Here is an 18,138-nt window from a genome sequence, read left to right as displayed (position 1 = left end):
ACCCAAAAAACTCATTAATATCAAAGCTGAAAGTTTTTGGAAGTAGTTTTTAGTTTTAGCTATTTTAGGGGGATATCTGTGTGTGCAGGTGACTATTACTGTGCATAATTATTAGGCAACTTAACAAAAAACAAATATATACCCATTTCAATTATTTATTTAGACCAGTGAAACCAATATAACATCTCCACATTCACAAATATACATTTCTGACATTCAAAAACAAAACCAAAGCAAATCAGCGACCAATATAGCCACCTTTCTTTGCAAGGACACTCAAAAGCCTGCCATCCATGGATTCTGTCAGTGTTTTGATCTGTTCACCATCAACATTGCGTGCAGCAGCAACCACAGCCTCCCAGACACTGTTCAGAGAGGTGTATTGTTTTCCCTCCTTGTAAATCTCACATTTGATGATGGACCACAGGTTCTCAATGGGTTCAGATCAGGTGAACGAGGCGGCCATGTCATTAGTTTTTCTTCTTTTATACCCTTTCTTGCCAGCCACGCTGTGGAGTACTTGGACGCGTGTGATGGAGCATTGTCCTGCATGAAAATCATGTTTTTCTTGAAGGATGCAGACTTCTTCCTGTACCACTGCTTGAAGAAGGTGTCTTCCAGAAACTGGCAGTAGCACTGTGAGTTGAGCTTGACTCCATCCTCAACCCGAAAAGGCCCCACAAGCTCATCTTTGATGATACCAGCCCAAACCAGTACTCCACCTCCACCTTGCTGGCATCTGAGTGGGACTGGAGCTCTCTGCCCTTTACCAATCCAGCCACGGGCCCATCCATCTGGCCCATCAAGACTCACTCTCATTTCATCAGTCCATAAAACCTTAGAAAAATCAGTCTTGACATATTTCTTGGCCCAGTCTTGACGTTTCAGCTTGTGTGTCTTGTTCAGTGGTGGTCGTCTTTCAGCCTTTCTTACCTTGGCCGTGTCTCTGAGTATTGCACACCTTGTGCTTTTGGGCACTCCAGTGATGTTGCAGCTCTGAAATATGGCCAAACTGGTGGCAAGTGGCATCTTGGCAGCTGCACGCTTGACTTTTCTCAGTTCATGGGCAGTTATTTTGCGCCTTGGTTTTTCCACACGCTTCTTGCGACCCTGTTGACTATTTTGAATGAAACGCTTGATTGTTCGATGATCACGCTTCAGAAGCTTTGCAATTTTAAGACTGCTGCATCCCTCTGCAAGATATCTCACTATTTTTGACTTTTCTGAGCCTGTCAAGTCCTTCTTTTGACCCATTTTGCCAAAGGAAAGGAGGTTGCCTAATAATTATGCACACCTGATATAGGGTGTTGATGTCATTAGACCATACCCCTTCTCATTACAGAGATGCACATCACCTAATATGCTTAATTGGTAGTAGGCTTTCGAGCCTATACAGCTTGGAGTAAGACAACATGCATGAAGAGGATGATGTGGACAAAATACTCATTTGCCTAATAATTCTGCACTCCCTGTAAACACCAAGCTCCTGTTTTTTGTGTAGCTGACAGCTGGTAACTGTGCAGGGGCGGATCTAGCAAAGCTTTTGCCAGGGGGCCAGGTAGGGCATTAACAGAGAAAGGTGGACATAAAGATATACTTTTCTTTCTTACTCTCATATAAAATATTTAGCTTTTATTAAATAGTTATCTGAATCTTACAACCAAAGTTTGTATAATAATACACAAGATTGGCTGTAGACCATTGTTCATCATTCAGAACACTGTGTAAAAATAACAAAAAACAAAAAGTGAATGCATGTGTGAAAAGTGGTCCATAATGTAATGCTTCAAAGCGTGTTCATGCAAACATTGTCGGGTCTGCCGTGGTACAATGGGACTTCTGCTCATGAACCTGTGTGCACAGCGTCTGCAAATCGGCGCTGTACGAATTAACTTCATCTTTACACAAAACTGTAAGCTGTCATCTGTGAAGCGTGAGCGGTGTTTGTTTTTACCATAGTTCATGGTGGAGAATGGCTGCTCTTCTGAGTTTTGCTGTCTGTAGCCGTATGAATGGCAACTACAGTGATTAGCAGCGGCATAGGCACACATAAAATTTCTTCTGAAATTTTCGCTTTCTAGTTCTCTATTTGTTTCCTAACTTTTGTGTATCCATCTCTTTTGATTAAAGCAGTTCCAGTCCCATGTAACTCTGCCTGGTCACTGATGTAGAAGTTTAACCACTGAGGTGGGGCCCCTCTGTAAAAATTCTCTTCTGTCTTCCCGGTGAGTACTGGATCAAAAATTTCTCCTTCAAACTGATTTGCATGGAAGATATCCAACATTGTGCAGGAATCTCGGAATTCACTCCCCACACATACTTCCCCACCTTTAGCAGTGGACAGGGCTGGTGTGTTTGCCATCTTCAGCTTTAAGTGTCCTGTTCTGTAATGAATGTTAGAAAATAAAAGTAATTTAGTATGGACTGTTCTCTGAGGCTAAATGGCAGTAGCACACACATTTTAAATGTACATTACAAAGGGTTAGGATTTTACATTCATCAAATTATACCTACTGTGTTAGTTTTATTCTTAATTGTTATTATTCACTAGCTGGGCCCATGTCCTCATTTTAAGTTTGACAGCGTTTTAGTAGGTAAAAGTGAATGCTCTGACATGAATTGAGCTGCGGTTTGGGGGAAGGCCTTGAAGGGGACTGGCACGGCTCACGGGTACTAAATAGAAGTGAAGAAGTTAAAGAATGGAGAACAAGGGATCAGCTTGCAGAACTGGGGGAACCTATATAGAGGAGCGTGTTTGGAGGCGTGGTCCTGCTCCTGAAATTCCGATACATAATCTGCAATTATTGGTTTTAATTAAAATGTGGCATGTAGTAAGTGTTTTAGAAAACAAAGCAGACTTGGTGATAAATACTTCTACATCAAACTTGTAATTCTGACCCCTAAAGTTATCTTTATCCACTAAATATATTTTATGTATTGTATTTTACAAGCCCTTGGAATCTTCTAAAACCTGGAATCGTTATGTCCAAGCAGTTTTTCCCAGGTCTAACCACAGATTGACTGTAGGGTCATTCCGTCTCATATCATCACATCTTTAGAAAAAAATCTGCTCAAGCATCTTCAACTTTTTTAAACATGTATATGATTGGTGTGAAATTTTAAATTCATACATAAAATACTTTTCAATATATATTTTTCTGAGAAAAACAAATCTGACCAATTTTCATACCAAACTCTGAGACTGTTGAGCAGAAAGTCTGTGTTGATTTAAGATGTAATCACTGCTGTTGTATATGTAGCACTCTTTGTGTCAGGACAGAGATTTAGAAGTGTAACTTCTCAAAAACTTTTAGATATTTGGAGATCCATAAATATTTCTCTTACCTTGTGTTCTACTTGATGCAAATGTGTTTGATGTCCTCTCATATGTTACATGTATTACTGACTAGTGACTTTTGTGCTGAAGTTATATATAGTATACAGCCACTTGTCACACCCAGGTAGATGTGGGAGTAGATACTCAGCACATACTGACCAGATGAGGTAGTAGTAAGATATGATCAAAATGTTTGAAGGAATCATTAGGACTTTATATTTACTTGTTTCTGAGAAAAAGGCAGCTTGGAATGAAGCCTATTAAAGATATTCAGATGGAAAATCTAGAGGAAACTATTAATGAAAGATCAGGGAAAATGTTAAAAAAAAATGTCTTCAGCGTCTGAGGTTATTGTTTTCTTACTTTGATGCAGCAGTATTACTTTGCAAGAAAGATTGAACATTTCCAGGAAACGGGTGGGCGTGAGATCAACAGAAATGTTACTGACAAGAGGCCATGCAGCTGTTAACTTTGTAACACTGTCAACAGTTTCTTTCATATCCTTATATATTTTGTTTCCTTCATTATTTTCTTCTTTCATTTCATTCCTTTCAAAGGCATTTTAAGTTTCCTTTTTCTGATAATGAAACCTCCCACTGCAATGTTTCCTGTTCTTACTATCTGACTGTCAAATGTTACCAATGTCTTTTAGGTTATGACATAGTCATGCTGACATTGGGGTGTGGTGTAATGCACTTTTAAGGTTGCTATAGAGGTCTTAGTTTGCAGATGTGCATATAATGCTTAATAAGGACATTTTTAGGATATTTTGGTTATTACAACTAAATCACAGGGCTCCACGAAATGTAATCTTGATCACAATTTTGGCTTCCCACGATTAAATGAACACAATCTTGAAAATGGTCTGTCATTTAAAAAACAAAGCACAAGCAGATGAAGTACTCCGTAAACGATGCCTGACCACATGCTTTCATGTACCACACACACAGCTGTTCATTGCATCACACAGCTTGAAGTTTCCTGGACTTGTCAGTACAAGTAACACTGCCAAAAATCAGAACAACAAAAAACAAAATGTCTGGCACAACGTGTGGAAATGCTTGATTTCTAAATAATGTGCATCTCTGCCAGAGAGCTAAACTGCCAGTTTTCTCAACCACCTGAAAAGGGGAAATTTAGGATCCCACAGCTGTCGAGTACTTTTCTACGAGTTTTAGTCCCATCAGTCATGTAGACGAATGGAGTTAAAGAGCTTATATTTTGCTCCTATTAAATGCTTTTTTTCTTCTAAGTGATGAATAAGCAGGAGCAGTTTTACTTTTGCCACTGAAAGAATAAAGTTATATATGAAGAAAAAAAAAAGGAAATGTTTTATTTATGTTCTAGTCCTGCCATGGTGCAAGAGAGCCTGCTTATGCAGTTCAACAGCCCGACCACATTCACAAAAGGGAAGTTTTTTATTTTTTATTTGTCTTTTGCCATCGGAACGTCATTACAATGAAACCTTTTAAAGGTGTGTGGTCCTAAACTTTTAATCAGCTGTAAAACAGCCTGTTTCAGTTTAAGTGTTGTTTTTAATAAATTGCATGCTCATTTTCAAGTGGTCTTCAACTTTTGAGCCGGACTGTTTTGATGTGTAATGCTAAATTAATTTTAGTACAGTGACAAAGTGACACAATTTTAGTTCAGTCTCATTTAAATTGTGACAAAATGCCACATCCTTATATTTGTCTAAATATCCATGATATTTTGCTGGAGTCACTCCAAAATAAATCATGAATCCAGAAATACTTCTTGCCTAAATTAGCAAAAAAAAAATTATTACATGAGTTCTACATCCAGGCTGACTCTCCCTGACTGGCAACCCAGAAATGGAAATGGTTTTGCATTGTATTTATACACCAGGAGATGTTGTGTAAGTGTGCTAAAACATGTTGTTAATGTTGCAACTAAAATGGCTAATTCCTCAGGGCAAGAGCACTCAATCACATCACTTCACTTCAGGCTCCAACTAAATTTAACCATGTGCACAATAACAGGCGTAACTCGTAATCTGATCTATTTAAGAGCAACAATTCTTGACAAACATAATGAGGTGGATCAACTATGAAACAACCACACCTGCCACATTATTTAAGAACTGTGTGCTTTACAAAAATAATATTAGACAAAACATCCCACTGACTGACTGACTCAAAAGACAGTAACACACAGTTACTGAACAGAATAGAATTTTGGTGCTGGAAACAAGTAAAAACACTTGTCTACTGTGCATGTTCTTTCATGCTAACTCTATTTAGAATGCTTTCATATGTATTATTATCATTATAATAATACATATTATCATTATGAAAGCAAAATCAGAGCCATAGGACACCATTCTTATGGTGCCATAGCTGCCACACACTAAGACTGATAAGATTAATATTAAAAGTGCTTCAAAGTCACCTCTATTGCCTGCTACAGCAAAACATACATGACTAGAAATGAACTTTGATCATTTCAAACATCACCAGAAATTCCTTATCGTCAAACACGTCATGACACATGGGTCCTCCACACCAGCAGTTTGTAACTAAATCCAGTTGGGACTTTTTGTGTGCATGAGAATATTGTTCTCAATGAAAAGTACTTTTGTATTTTATATTTTTGCTGTGCACCTCTAGAAAAATGCAATCACATGAAGTACAAAAGCAAAACACAACAATGAGGAAAGCCCAAATTCATCCAACTCAGCCTCCCTTTGACAGTTCAAAGATACAAAACAAACAAACAAAACAAACAACATTGCTGCACGTCATCTCATGACTCGAGGCACATTCAGCATTCCCACATTTGCAACATTCTTGATGGCGTCAGCGGCATCTCAACATCGCGTTCTTCTGCAAGACCCGCCACATTCATCTGCTGTAACTCATATCATTATCATGGCCCTGTATCACCCCACAAAGCATCTAATAACAATTAACCATAACCTTAGACACTTAAATTATGTCTAAGGTGTTACGTTTGTATATTAAGACATAGAAAGCAAATGAAACAGCAGAGGCTCATGTGCACATTACTAGATATAAAAACATTGTTAAGCTATGAATGTAACATAAATCATCTAACTTATTATGAGATCATTTAATTGATAACTTTTTAGATTTTTTCTAGAAATGTTTATTAATTTTTAAATTTAGACCATTTATTGTAAAAACAACACAGGAGGAATGACTGCAGCAGTTGGAAATTACCAGCACAGCACAGAGATACTGGAGTTACATTCATATTTTATTTAGGATGGACTGATATTTCCACTACATAATTAAACTAATGAAGAAGTTAATGTGATAAAAATTCTTTATTTAGTTCTCACATGTGGGGCTTACAATGCAGTATTGATCACATTTTTGTGGTGACGTTACACTCACTTAAAGCCTGTTTATTCTCCTTTCATTGGTTTGTGTTTGCACATTCGATCCTGTCTGTAATATAAAAGACTTTTTTTTGCACTTTGTGAATATATAGTGCCTCATAAGGAGTATGCAACCCAATGTCACTGCAAAGTGTGTAATAGGCCAGCTGGTCTATTGTGTGGATGTCATACTTTGCCTCGCCTATGCATGCTTAAGTTACAGTACTGTGCAGTGCCAGCAGAGGTTAAAAATGTATATAAAGCATCATGAAAACAGTCAGGGGAAAGTTAAACTTAAAGAAACATTACTAACACGTTTACGCGTAAATACATATCAGCCATTTAGCCTAATCTTACGTGGCATAGAAGGAGCCTGGAGTGTACTTCATACCATCCTTTGTCAGGAGTGTCTTGTTAGCTTTAAATAAATTACAGCTCTCTGCTGGTACACGTGTCCATTTCACGCCTAGGAGAGGCAAAGCGTGACATCCACTCAATGGACCAGCTGCTCTGTCGGGTTAGAGAATGTTTCATATATGACATTAAAGTAGTGTTTTTGATGTAGGCTCGAGAGGGCAGGATGTGACCAAATTTACAGTGAACCAATAAGAGCACCTTTCTTAAGGCTGTTTATTTCTTCTTTTGAAAACAACAGGTTTATTTTGTTATTTTTATTTTGATCGGTGTAACTGATGCAGGTGTAATGTTCACAGCTGTGAGTGCAGTTGGCAAAACTGTCATTTTTTACACAGTCCTCTGGGAGTTGAGCCCCACATATTTCTGGTCCTCAGCAATAATGAAGCTCAAGTGTAACTTCAGTAAGGAACATGTGTAATCACTCATCGGGCTGCAAACTCAGTGCTGACATCATTACTCTGGTCCAATCATTTTCCTGCCTGCCTTCTGTTCTCTGTGTTTGAAATCTTAGTGCTTTTCTGTCATTCTGTCTTTCAGACTCTCATTGATGCCACCCACCTCCTCCTCATATTCATCTTCACTACCACCAGCATCTAGACTCCAGGGGTGCTCTCATCTCCTCCCACTGCTGGGATCTCATTCTGCTATGATGGGTCACTGATGTCTAATTGCCAGATAGCCTAAATGAATTCTATAGCTCAATGAATCATGCTCACTTCTTCTGCATGAACTGTCCATGACCACCAAAACTGGAAATTACTAATGTGTCTCCTCATAGACACCAAATTTCTATTCAGACACATCCCTGCAAGCGTTACAGTAAGTGTCGACAGCAGATGGGCACAGACTAAAAAAATAATTCAGGCCAAGAGTTTGTTTCCTATTTAGGCTGCTCTGTTTATACAAATCAACAGGCTAAGTAGGCCAATTCCAATTGCTTGTTATGCTGACAGATATCACATTTTCACTGAAGTATCACTATGGACAAAAATATTTATGAAATTATGTTGTTCTGATATTTATTACAGAAGGGTTTCTCTTTCATTTTTTTGACAACTTAATTAAGAGCAGTGGCAGCTAGGTGGGTGGCCTAACAAATGAATTATAAAGTTCACACTACGAGCAGCAGCATCATATCCTCGAACCCACATTACAGCCACAAGACCTTATCATAGCAATACCAACAAAACTACATAAGGGAATACCCAGAATGCCAGTCACGCACACTCTCACACAAATTTTGACTAGTTGTTAGCCATGGTCTAAACTAGTTGTTAGCACATGCCTTTTTTGATTGTAAAAAAAACAACAACAACCAAAGACAAAATATGCAAGAATGATAGCTGATGATCAGAATGCAACAATGCCAGGAAATTTGGGGCAGGTTCTGTGTGTTTATAGCAGATAGAAACATTTAGTCAGGATGAACAGCAGGTTTGTAAAAGTTGGTTTTCTCCATCTAAAGGGAGGAATAAAAATTTATTTAAATGCGTTTTACATGAAGGCGCTGACGTAGTTATCATAAATGTTAAACTGTCAAAGCCACAGTAAGGATGGTAGATGATCAAGTTTAAACCTTGATATATTTCAGACATTGGTCACTAGGTGGCAGCAGAGTTCCTCTGCATTGCCTCAGTGTGTGGGATGAAAACTTAAAATAAATCCCACTCTTGTTCTCTTGAATGAGCTTTTTTATGATATTTCAGTCCTCAGAAATTCATCATCATAAGTTAAGAGAACAAACGGCCCTGTTATTTTTCTGTTTACAAATAGAGATGAAGATTAAAGCGCTCTGACAATGTAAGTGCTTCTAAACAAATGTGAAAAGATTCATGGATACAGATAATCTGCCAAATTCTCATCTGACAAATATATTACAGCAAATTTGTTGTTTTTTGGGGTTTTTTTTCTTTGTAGTAGACTGAAAATTTAGTTTTAATGCTCTTTAATGCTTCCCACATACAGCTATGCTTTACCAACAAAGAGCACAGAGGTCATGCTGATGCAGGAGCAAGGCACCAAGACGTATGTCGATGCTGTCCTCAAGACTCACCACCGAGTCATTCAGGTAAGAACTGGCTTGTCTTTTTTGGTGCTTTCAGCTCAAACTGCAGGTGCTGCAGGTGTAATGAGAGGTTTTAAAGACCTAACTGCTAACAGTGTTATTAATTTTTGTCCAGCTGAGCACTCTGAACGCCGCGCTGTGTCCCGTCTGAGTTAGCTGTTGCATGTTCATCTTTTAGTCCATGACTGTTGGAGAACATTAGAAGTGCTCACTATAACAAACCAAACTCCATCTTACTCTTAAAAGCAATGTGCATGTGTAGTTTTTGGTCATATAATCATTTTCAGTACTAATCCACTTCTCTTCTCTCTCTGTACCTCTCAGCACACCGAAGCTGATTTCCAAGCACGGTTCAAGGCGCGTCCAGAGCTGGAGGGGCTCATCGCTCAGATGAACCAATAACTTTCACCAAGTATCAGCACTACAGTACTTGTACGACAACTAATTTATAGCGCATAGCTCATTCCTCAATAACATCCCCTAAAAACTAATTTTTCTGCTTTTAGAAAAACAAAATAGTGTAGACATTTCTATTTGTCTTTTTGGGGGGAAATAAAACCATACTCACTTTTTTCCAGCTCAAAACTTTTTTTTAATTATTTAATCTACAAATTATTCTGCTTCATTGACAAGTTTGAACACTAAACGTAGGCAAAATATCATTTTTCACTTTTAATTAAAACAAACTAGTTATAATAAAATGTGAGTTATAATAATTAAGTGTTTATTTAAATATTTTCTCATCTTCTGAATAAAGATTAACTTCCATTTCCCATCTTGTAGAAAACATAAAACACATAAAATTACAAAGACAAAAAAAGGTAAAATATTATTAAAAAAGGCATTTTTTAAACTTGAAAAAAACCCAAACAATTATTTGGTTGCGAAAACAAAATTCTGCAATGTTCATAGGTTTATATACCTTAAACAACAGATTTAACCCTTAATTTTTATGCCACTAACTAGATAAAATTAGGTTTAATCATTTGATTTCAATATTCACATTCTTTCACATCATATTCTTACACAGAAGGTACGGAGAACGCCGCACGTTAATCAAATGTACAGATCGGCTCCATTTTATAAGCAGTCATGTTCTTTCACTGAGATCCCTCAAGCTTATACATGAGAAACCTCAGAGACTTCATCTCTCTCAGGATTTCATAGAGGACGTCTCTGCCTCTGTTGTGTCAGCGTCATAGACTAAACAATCTCTCTCATTTGGTCTCATGTTGCATTTAAACTTCTCACAGCATCATGTTTGTCCTCAGAGATCACATCCTTTTCCTGAAGCTCGTCTACAACAGCTGCTGCCTCACTCGCTCTGCCAATCAGAGCTGTCCAATGGCGAACCACCAAATCCTGAGCGGAGGAAGTTGGTGAAAATTTACAAAAAAAAAAAAAAGTCTAGCATTCAGATCATCACTGCTGAATACTAGACAGTGATGGTCTATATTAGGATTATAGTTGTGAAAAAGGAAGTAAATCCTTTTTCAGTTCTAAGGTTTTACTTATCAGAATATAATAAATATCACTTTGTCCTTATCAGGTTGTAAAAGATCAACTCACTCATTTTTTAATGAAAATTATGACAAAACACTGAAAAACTAAATACACTTTAATGCTTCCATTAATAAAGAGGGTAAATAGCAGCCTGGTGCTGCAAACTAAACAAAGCCACGAAGATGCTCTCTTTTCCTTTACAAGAAATCACCACAGCTGACAGATTGCCAGGGAAGAAAGTAGTAATAATGTTAATGAAACAAGTGTTGATGCCCAACAGTCTGGTAAGGATTATTGTTCACAAAAAGAAAACATTCAGGGATGGATTCCAGTGTTCACACGAGTCACCATCCCAGAAAATGTCAGACCGTGCAATGCTCAGGGAAGCTACAAAACCCCCAAGAGCTACATTTCAGACCCTAAAGGCCTCAATTAGCATGTTATATGTTGGAGAAAGTCTCTTTTCATGTTCTCTTCTCGTTTTGCAGCCACAGGAACTAAACACCCCGCAGTCATTGAGTTGACCATGAACTTCTCGGTATACCAAAGTTTTCCAGAGAAAAATGCAAGGGCATCTGCTGACAGATAAAGCTTGGCTGAAATTCAATCATGCTGCAGCACAATGATCCTAAGCACAGGAGAATGGACCAGTCAAAGTCCAGACCTAAATCGGACTGAAAAGCTTTTTCAGAAAGCTGTGTGTAAATGAATGACAGCAAAGTTCAATGAACTGAAGCGGTGCTGTAAAGAAGTGTGGACCAAAATTCCTCCACAATGATGTGAGAGACTGATAAAGTAATATGACATTAATTGCTTCTTATTGTTGCTAAATGTGGTTTTAGAAGCCACTAAATCTTGTGTTGTGCTTAGTTTTTCACACACTACTTCTGCATTTTGGCCTAGTTTTGTTAAATGAATGAATATAAACACATTCCTCATCTCAGATTTGTATTTAGATTCTTTCAGAACCCGATTAGAACCAGATGTTTTTTTCCTTCAAATTATGGCTGGATAAGTAAAACCTTAGAATAAAAAAATGGTGTATGACTATTTTTTTAAAGGGATCTACTTTGATAACAATAATAATCTAATAATAATGGATTAAAACGAACCTCTTACCCTGTTCTTGGTGAATGCTTGTGTTTAATAGTCATCTGGAATAAAAGGGTTCACATTGGTCAAATGGTGGCTGTTTATAGTTTAGATGAGTTGCATCAGGGCAAAAACGTATAAAACACTAACCTGTTCCGATAGTGCACGTCCAGACGGTGTCCTTTTCCTTTCCTCCCCTGTGCTCAACTTCAAGTTTCAGTTTCAAGTTTCCGAAATCACTTTTTTCATTTCCAATGACCACCTCAAAGAAATTAGTGTCGCTCCTCTCCAACACGAACTGCTGTTTCTGTAGAGAAAACATTTTATGGAAACTTGAGGATTTTTGCTGTTTCTATGTTATGGTGCAATGAACACAAGTACAACTTAGTCCAAACCTCAGGGCAGATTTCTGCTGTGTCCCAGTCTGTTGAGAGGTAGAAATAACTCTCCAGCTGTACAGGGTCAATAGGACTTGTCTTTTGGATTTTTCTGAATCCGTCAGATTTCTCCTTCTTCTCCACTTCCTGAAACACAGAAAAATGGACCATTCTTCACATACAAATAATGGTTAGAAATCTTTGGGAATCGTGTTCACATCTATTCATGTCTTTAATGAACATATGTGTTTGTGTTTATATCAAGATGAGAACATTGATTTGCACTACTGCAATCCATGTAACTGAAAAGGGAAAATCCCAAGCAAACACAAGAAAGGCAACTACAAAGTTTAAAAAAAAAGCTCAAAGCTGTTCAAAAAACAGCTTTTGAAAGAATTATTAAATTATATTAGCATAAAGATGGCTGTAAGTTCTTAACATTTAATGCAGTTTTTTTCTGCCTGAAAGTCAGTGATGTTGTTAGTTGGGTTGTCAAAACATTTAGTTGTAGTGTCACTGTGTTTTTGTATTTATCAATGAGAGCAGTTTATTTCTCTGTTTGTTATTATATATCACCTTGATGATATTTTTCCTCACTTCTACTTTGTATTGTTGCTCCAGTATGTGACATCACATTACCTGTTGTATTAGAGGATCATGTGGGACCAGGTAAACGTGCAGAGTGAGGCCAGATGTGATTCTTGTGTATATCAACACGTCTGCAAAAACTTTTAGATACAGGCCCAGTTTCTTTAGGATCATGGCTCCTCTTAGAGAGAAATCCGGCTGGTTTAACTTCACATGGGATGATGTCATTTCAGACACTTGCTCCAAATAATCTCCACTGCTGTCCACATGCAGAACTCGAAATATGTCTGACATCGCTGCATTTTCACCTGCAAAACACAAACAGTTATATGTGCAAAAATATCTTTATTACCGTAATAAAACAATCATATGTGTTTTACGACTGCTCACCTGTACAGATCCAGTGCGGCAGATGGACTTCCTCTAGCTTCCCATCTGTGACCTTGATGTCCATTAGGGGTCCTGCTGGTATGTAGTCCATGCATACAGGTTTACTCATGAATCGCTCCCATGAGCTAAACTGGTATCTGAAGCTGACGGTTTCCTTACAAACCCACCGCAAGGCAGACTCGCTGCATTCATAGTTGCCACTTTCAGACTGCAGGCTGAATTTCAATAGACAAGACAAACTGCTCTGTTATGCTCTGTTCACATGCACAAACAGAAACAGCAAAATTGCAAAGCGAATGACACAAAATGGCATTTGTGTGTGTCTTATAGTCAGCGATAACCTTTACCTGTAAGTATGAACCTCCTCCATTATCTCAACTTCAGGTTTCAGCTTAGTCCACTGACTGGAGTCCTGTTGTACAAGATATGTTTTACATTATATTTTTACAATATAATTATACATTTACATTATGATTTTAGAATTTTAATGTGAGATACAATAAATGAGAAACAAACAAAATCCCACAGAAATAGAAACTTACCGCTTCATTGTCAAAAGCCTCCAGAGGTCTCTCTGATGGTTCTTGTAAAACAAAGTTAAATTTTAAAGAGCTGGTCAACAAAATGTCATTCAGACACATTGTTTTTTTTCCCCTTGTGTGAGATTTCTACATAACAAAATTACCTTAAGTACATATAAATATCTATTTTCTATTGTTAGAATCTTTAAGTGTAACAATAAAACCAGTTTAGTACAGGAAAACTTTGTACGCAGCACTAACTCACTTTAATAATGGCAGTACAATTTGTGTATTATTTACACATATGACATTTGTTAAAGATGAGGACTTTAGTAACTTCATTTTCTTACCCTCAGCTCTGTGAACGCTGTAAGCAACAGGACCTCCGATTGTAAATCCAAGATAAAAGAACACATGGCCTGATTTCCAGAGGCTGTCTTTTCGGTTGGCATCTAACTCGATCTCTGTGTCGCCAAATATTGCATACAGCTTGTAATTTTGCACTATACCTTCAACTCTGAGAAGTTTGCCTTGGACTGTTGGATCTCTGAAAATATCGTCGTTCCTCCAGTTTGTGTTTGAGGCTTTCAGTGCATCTTGAGTCCACAAGATCTCAAGGTTGCGTCTGTGAACAAATCTGTTCAGACCCTGACCCGGTCCAAGAAAAAATAGGGGTCGAAGGTACCTCGACTGAAAGAGTGACTTATATTCTTGTTCATAGGATTGCAGAATATTTTTGATTAAATGATGGAGGTCAGAGGCCAAATTGTCTTCACCATCTGTAGGCCAACACAACAGCAGGGCTAACATGTGAAACTCGGGCTGCATCTCAGGAGCCAGTGGCATTTTCTCTGTAAAGCTGCTTTGGTAGTCGGAGCTGGAGGGAGTTTCTTTCATATTTATCAGCATGATATTGGCCAGAATGTAGTTGAGTAAGGCATGTGTAGTAGAATATTCGTGTTGACAGATTTCTTTCCACCATATAGCAATGTCCTTGGTGTCTGATCTAGTGCATCTTTCAAGACATGAAAGTACTCCCGGAGAAGTGACAGACAGTTTTTGTTTAAGTTTGTGGAAGGATTTCTGGAGTTGATCATTTGGTTCTGCGTCTCCAACATACTTTTTGTAGCATTCTGCTGTCTTTCTGGAAATGTAGGATGAATCTGCTTTTTTCACAACAGAATATGAATAAGTTAAAAAAGTGTCGAAAAATTCAAATCTTTTCTCAACCAAATCTCTGAGGCTGTTTATTAGCTCCTTAAACCTGACAATGTTCCAATCTCCGATGGATTGCAGGACAGAGTCCAGTGACACGGTCTTTGTGAGAACTTGCTTCCAAAGTTCATCATGTCTGATAAGATGGTCATACAACAGGCTGCAAACTTCCAGATAACCAAACAGCCCTCTGGTGTTTAAAGCACGCAAGACTTTTATATTCCCATCTCCTTGCTGGCTTTTCACATGTTCATTTTTAGCAAGTTTTTCTACATCTTCAAACGCTTCAATGGCTTTTTGGGCAAGCTGCAAAATTTCTCTTGGTCTGGCAGAAACGGATGTGTTCTTCAGGTGACTCTTATGGACTTGGCCTAGTGTATCTGCAACAAATGAACTCCAAGGAGCTCTCCGCTTTGCTTCCTTTGCCCAAATTTCTGCATTGTAGTAGTCTTCTAGTTCAATATAATAAAAACGAGCAAGAGTTTGTGAAAAAAGGGAAACTTCATAAAACTTATTTGAGGCCATCATCAAAACTGACAGACTCTGACTTTTGCCCTCAGCTTCTCTGTTTGTAATATCTTGAATCAGTCTGGAAAACTTTTCTTTCCATTGTTTAATGCCATCAGTTGGGTCCTCTATTACCGTAATTTCTCTTTTGTTTAGCATGTCTTTGATAAACCCGAGTAAACATGGAGGAACATAACTTCTGCAAAAACTGTTCAAGAAGTGTCTTGTTGTGTCACTTCTGGTCACACCCGCATTTGCCAACAGTTCAGTACAATATTGCGCTATCATAGTGTGAGCCATGCAGACTTTTTTTTCAGATCTTTCACCTTGTTGGAAGGTGATGATCAGATGACTGAAAGGCTGCATTTGATCCTCCAGTGAAAGGTGACCAAACTTGTCTCTTCTGAGGAAGTCCAGGCACTGAGACTCCAGGAGATATGAACCTGGTGCATAGGCGTTCAGCAGACACAGGAAGGCAGCAAGCTGTGTCTTCAGTGGTTTATTTGTTCTTTTGATATGTTCAAATGTAGAACATGCATTCCTGATGTAGCCTTCAGAGAAATTAGACTGCAGAATGTTAAAACCATGAAACTGCTTGCATCGATCACCAAATCTTCTGCCAAGCTCTTCTTTTTTCATATCAAAGTCTGCTTGCTCTCTGGCTGAGAGAGTTTTTTTGAGAATGATAGATTTTCTCATTTTCCTCTTGAATTTTTGTTTCAGTTCGTAAGAACGCTCCTTTTGGTGGATAATCCCGTCACTGCTTCTCACACAATTCAGTAAAATTACTACAGGCACATCAATTTCTATATCCTGTTCAGCAATCTCTTCCATAATCCTGTCCTGGAGGATTTCCAATATGAACTCATCATTTAGTAACAACAGCACAGTTTTCTGGTGGCCATGGCTACCTGCTGTAAAAAGGCTGACCACATCTTGCGCAACTTTTGTGATATCTAATGTTGAGCCTGTCAAAACAGCACATCTGAAGGTTTTCCTCAAGTCCCACAGCACCTGCATAGCCAGCGTGGTTCCCCCACATCCTTGTTGATGAAACAGTTTAATTGTTGATGTCCCAGGGCCTTTTCTTCTCAGGTGAATTTGATCCTTCAGGGTTTCATATCCATCTCGTTTGATAAAAGGAGTTGCAGTGCCATCTGACACTGCTTGTTCACTGATATAGAAGTTTAACCAGTTCGGTGGGGCCCCTCTGTAAAAGTTAACCTCCACTTGCTCAGCGTGTTGAGGTTCAACAAACTCTCCTTTAAACTGATTGGCATGGAGGACATCCAAAAATGAGAAGGAATCACTGATTTTACTCCCTGCATCTGCTTCTCCACCTTCGGAGGTGGACAGGGCTGGTGTATTTGCCATCTTCACACTTTCACTTTACTTCATGCCAATGAATGTAAAAACAAAGCAGAAACAAATGTAAGTCTTATGTCTTAGCTTTAACTATTTGTAAATTAAGGTCTTACATTCACTTTATGGAATGTGATAAATTTAAATAGCCATTTCATTGCTGGTCGAGTACATGCATATATAGCCTTCGCCATGTAAAGGACCAAACATTAACTGCAACAAAACTTTCAGATCTTAACTGAATTTATCTCACCTTCTCCCAAATGACGCGGACAGCTCTAAAGACCCGCTGTCATGCCATGCGTTCAAGCACTGGGACCGTGAATGTGTACCGTAACCCGGGAGGTAGTAGACACACCCAAAGCAGGAAGAGATAATCACGTACAGACGTACACCTCTACACTTTGAATGTCAGAGCAGTTCTAAAAAAAAAAAAAAATCCCCTGCACATTTCCTTCCTGTTTAAAAAAAGGCAGGAGCTACACTTGACTCGTTCAATCGATAAACAAGTCAAGTCAAATATTCCACAATTAGAAGCGAAAGAGTGGAAACTTGCAAATTTGGCCAGCAAAAATAATAAAATAGGCGATATATGTTAATATCGTCCTCTATTCAAACATTACCTGCACTTCTTCAAAGCGGTAATGCATTCATTAGTTCATTTGACGAGGAAATGTTCATCACAACAGGAAATAGTAACGTTTCACTATGAACGCGCTCATGACGGACGATTATTCTTTCAGTCACTAGTTCGCTCTTGTGGTTGAGTTAACCTGTTACTTAAGTTCATATGGAGATAAAGATAAGTGTTACGAACGAGTACGATATGACGATATGATGATTTACAAACGTGTACAATGATTTGTGTGTAACGAGGACTCACAAGCGCGTGCTTCTATCCAACATGTAAAACCCTTCTACGCATGCGCACATCCAAGCCTGAATAAAAGGCTTTCAAAACCGTTATGTGCTGCCGACGGGAAGTTCAATATTGACGTTTCGATACCGTGTCGAGCCGCCAAGGCACAGATGTTTCGAAACGCTGCTCCAAAGTGCGGTTAAAAACACCCAGGTCACGTGATCACGGCAAACTCCGACGTTGTGGTGTGTTTCACCCCAGTTTCGACAGGTGGCGTACTTGCTGCTTCCAGCCAACGAGAGGCGCCAGGATTCCCATTTTTTTAAAATCAGACTGATGTTTTTGACTTTAAAGCTTCTATTTATTAAACCCGCATGTGTAAAAACAAAAAAGTCTCTGATTATTATTATTATTATTATTATTATTATTATTATTATTATTATTATTATAATTATTATTGTTACTATGTGATGAGATATAAAATCATACTTAAACTCATTAAAATATCTCAATAAAAACCTCATCTGCTTTCAGGGAGAAACAT

At 38.2% G+C, this 18,138-nt stretch overlaps 2 protein-coding genes across 3 annotated transcripts; one reads left to right on the top strand and one right to left on the bottom strand.

The window, feature by feature from the left end:
- Positions 1-2,166: 2,166 nt before the first annotated feature.
- Positions 2,167-17,217, bottom strand: LOC106097528 (sterile alpha motif domain-containing protein 9-like). Of its 2 annotated transcripts, none has more exons than XM_019355078.2 (10): positions 16,989-17,217; positions 14,002-16,765; positions 13,673-13,713; positions 13,478-13,542; positions 13,131-13,345; positions 12,792-13,048; positions 12,171-12,299; positions 11,926-12,082; positions 11,803-11,837; positions 2,167-2,384 (listed from the first exon to the last, which is right to left on the bottom strand). In XM_019355078.2, exons 2-9 carry the CDS (start codon positions 16,745-16,747, stop codon positions 11,827-11,829), a joined length of 3,621 nt encoding a protein of 1,206 aa, XP_019210623.1. In that variant the 5' UTR covers positions 16,748-16,765; positions 16,989-17,217; the 3' UTR covers positions 2,167-2,384; positions 11,803-11,826. The 2 variants fall into 2 exon arrangements, with proteins under 2 accessions (XP_019210623.1, XP_019210622.1); XM_019355077.2 differs by lacking the exon at positions 2,167-2,384 and adding an exon at positions 10,086-10,542 and having other exon boundaries at positions 16,989-17,215.
- LOC109199750 (39S ribosomal protein L48, mitochondrial-like) lies at positions 9,030-9,582 on the top strand. The gene is made up of 3 exons (XM_019355067.2): positions 9,030-9,183; positions 9,296-9,325; positions 9,505-9,582. Exons 1-3 carry the CDS (start codon positions 9,064-9,066, stop codon positions 9,580-9,582), a joined length of 228 nt encoding a protein of 75 aa, XP_019210612.1. The 5' UTR covers positions 9,030-9,063.
- Positions 17,218-18,138: the final 921 nt, after the last annotated feature.

The sequence above is a fragment of the Oreochromis niloticus genome, linkage group LG3, assembly GCF_001858045.2.
Source record: "Oreochromis niloticus isolate F11D_XX linkage group LG3, O_niloticus_UMD_NMBU, whole genome shotgun sequence".
Classification (NCBI taxonomy): domain Eukaryota; kingdom Metazoa; phylum Chordata; class Actinopteri; order Cichliformes; family Cichlidae; genus Oreochromis; species Oreochromis niloticus.
This window is presented reverse-complemented; position numbering and strand designations above follow the sequence as displayed.

Bases quoted from the DNA above. Each gene is read 5' to 3' on its own strand.
- LOC109199750 (XM_019355067.2), top strand. From the start codon at position 9,064: ATGCTTCCCACATACAGCTATGCTTTACCAACAAAGAGCACAGAGGTC. The intron at 9,184-9,295 runs GTAAGAACTGGC...ATTTTTGTCCAG, and splicing joins CTCACCACCGAGTCATTCAG to CTGAGCACTCTGAACGCCGC. The intron at 9,326-9,504 runs GTCTGAGTTAGC...TGTACCTCTCAG, and splicing joins TGAACGCCGCGCTGTGTCCC to CACACCGAAGCTGATTTCCA.
- LOC106097528 (XM_019355078.2), bottom strand. From the start codon at position 16,747: ATGGCAAATACACCAGCCCTGTCCACCTCCGAAGGTGGAGAAGCAGAT. The intron at 12,300-12,791 runs GTAATGTGATGT...TCTGTGTTTCAG, and splicing joins ATGATCCTCTAATACAACAG to GAAGTGGAGAAGAAGGAGAA. The intron at 12,083-12,170 runs GTTTGGACTAAG...TTTTCTCTACAG, and splicing joins CAGCAGAAATCTGCCCTGAG to AAACAGCAGTTCGTGTTGGA.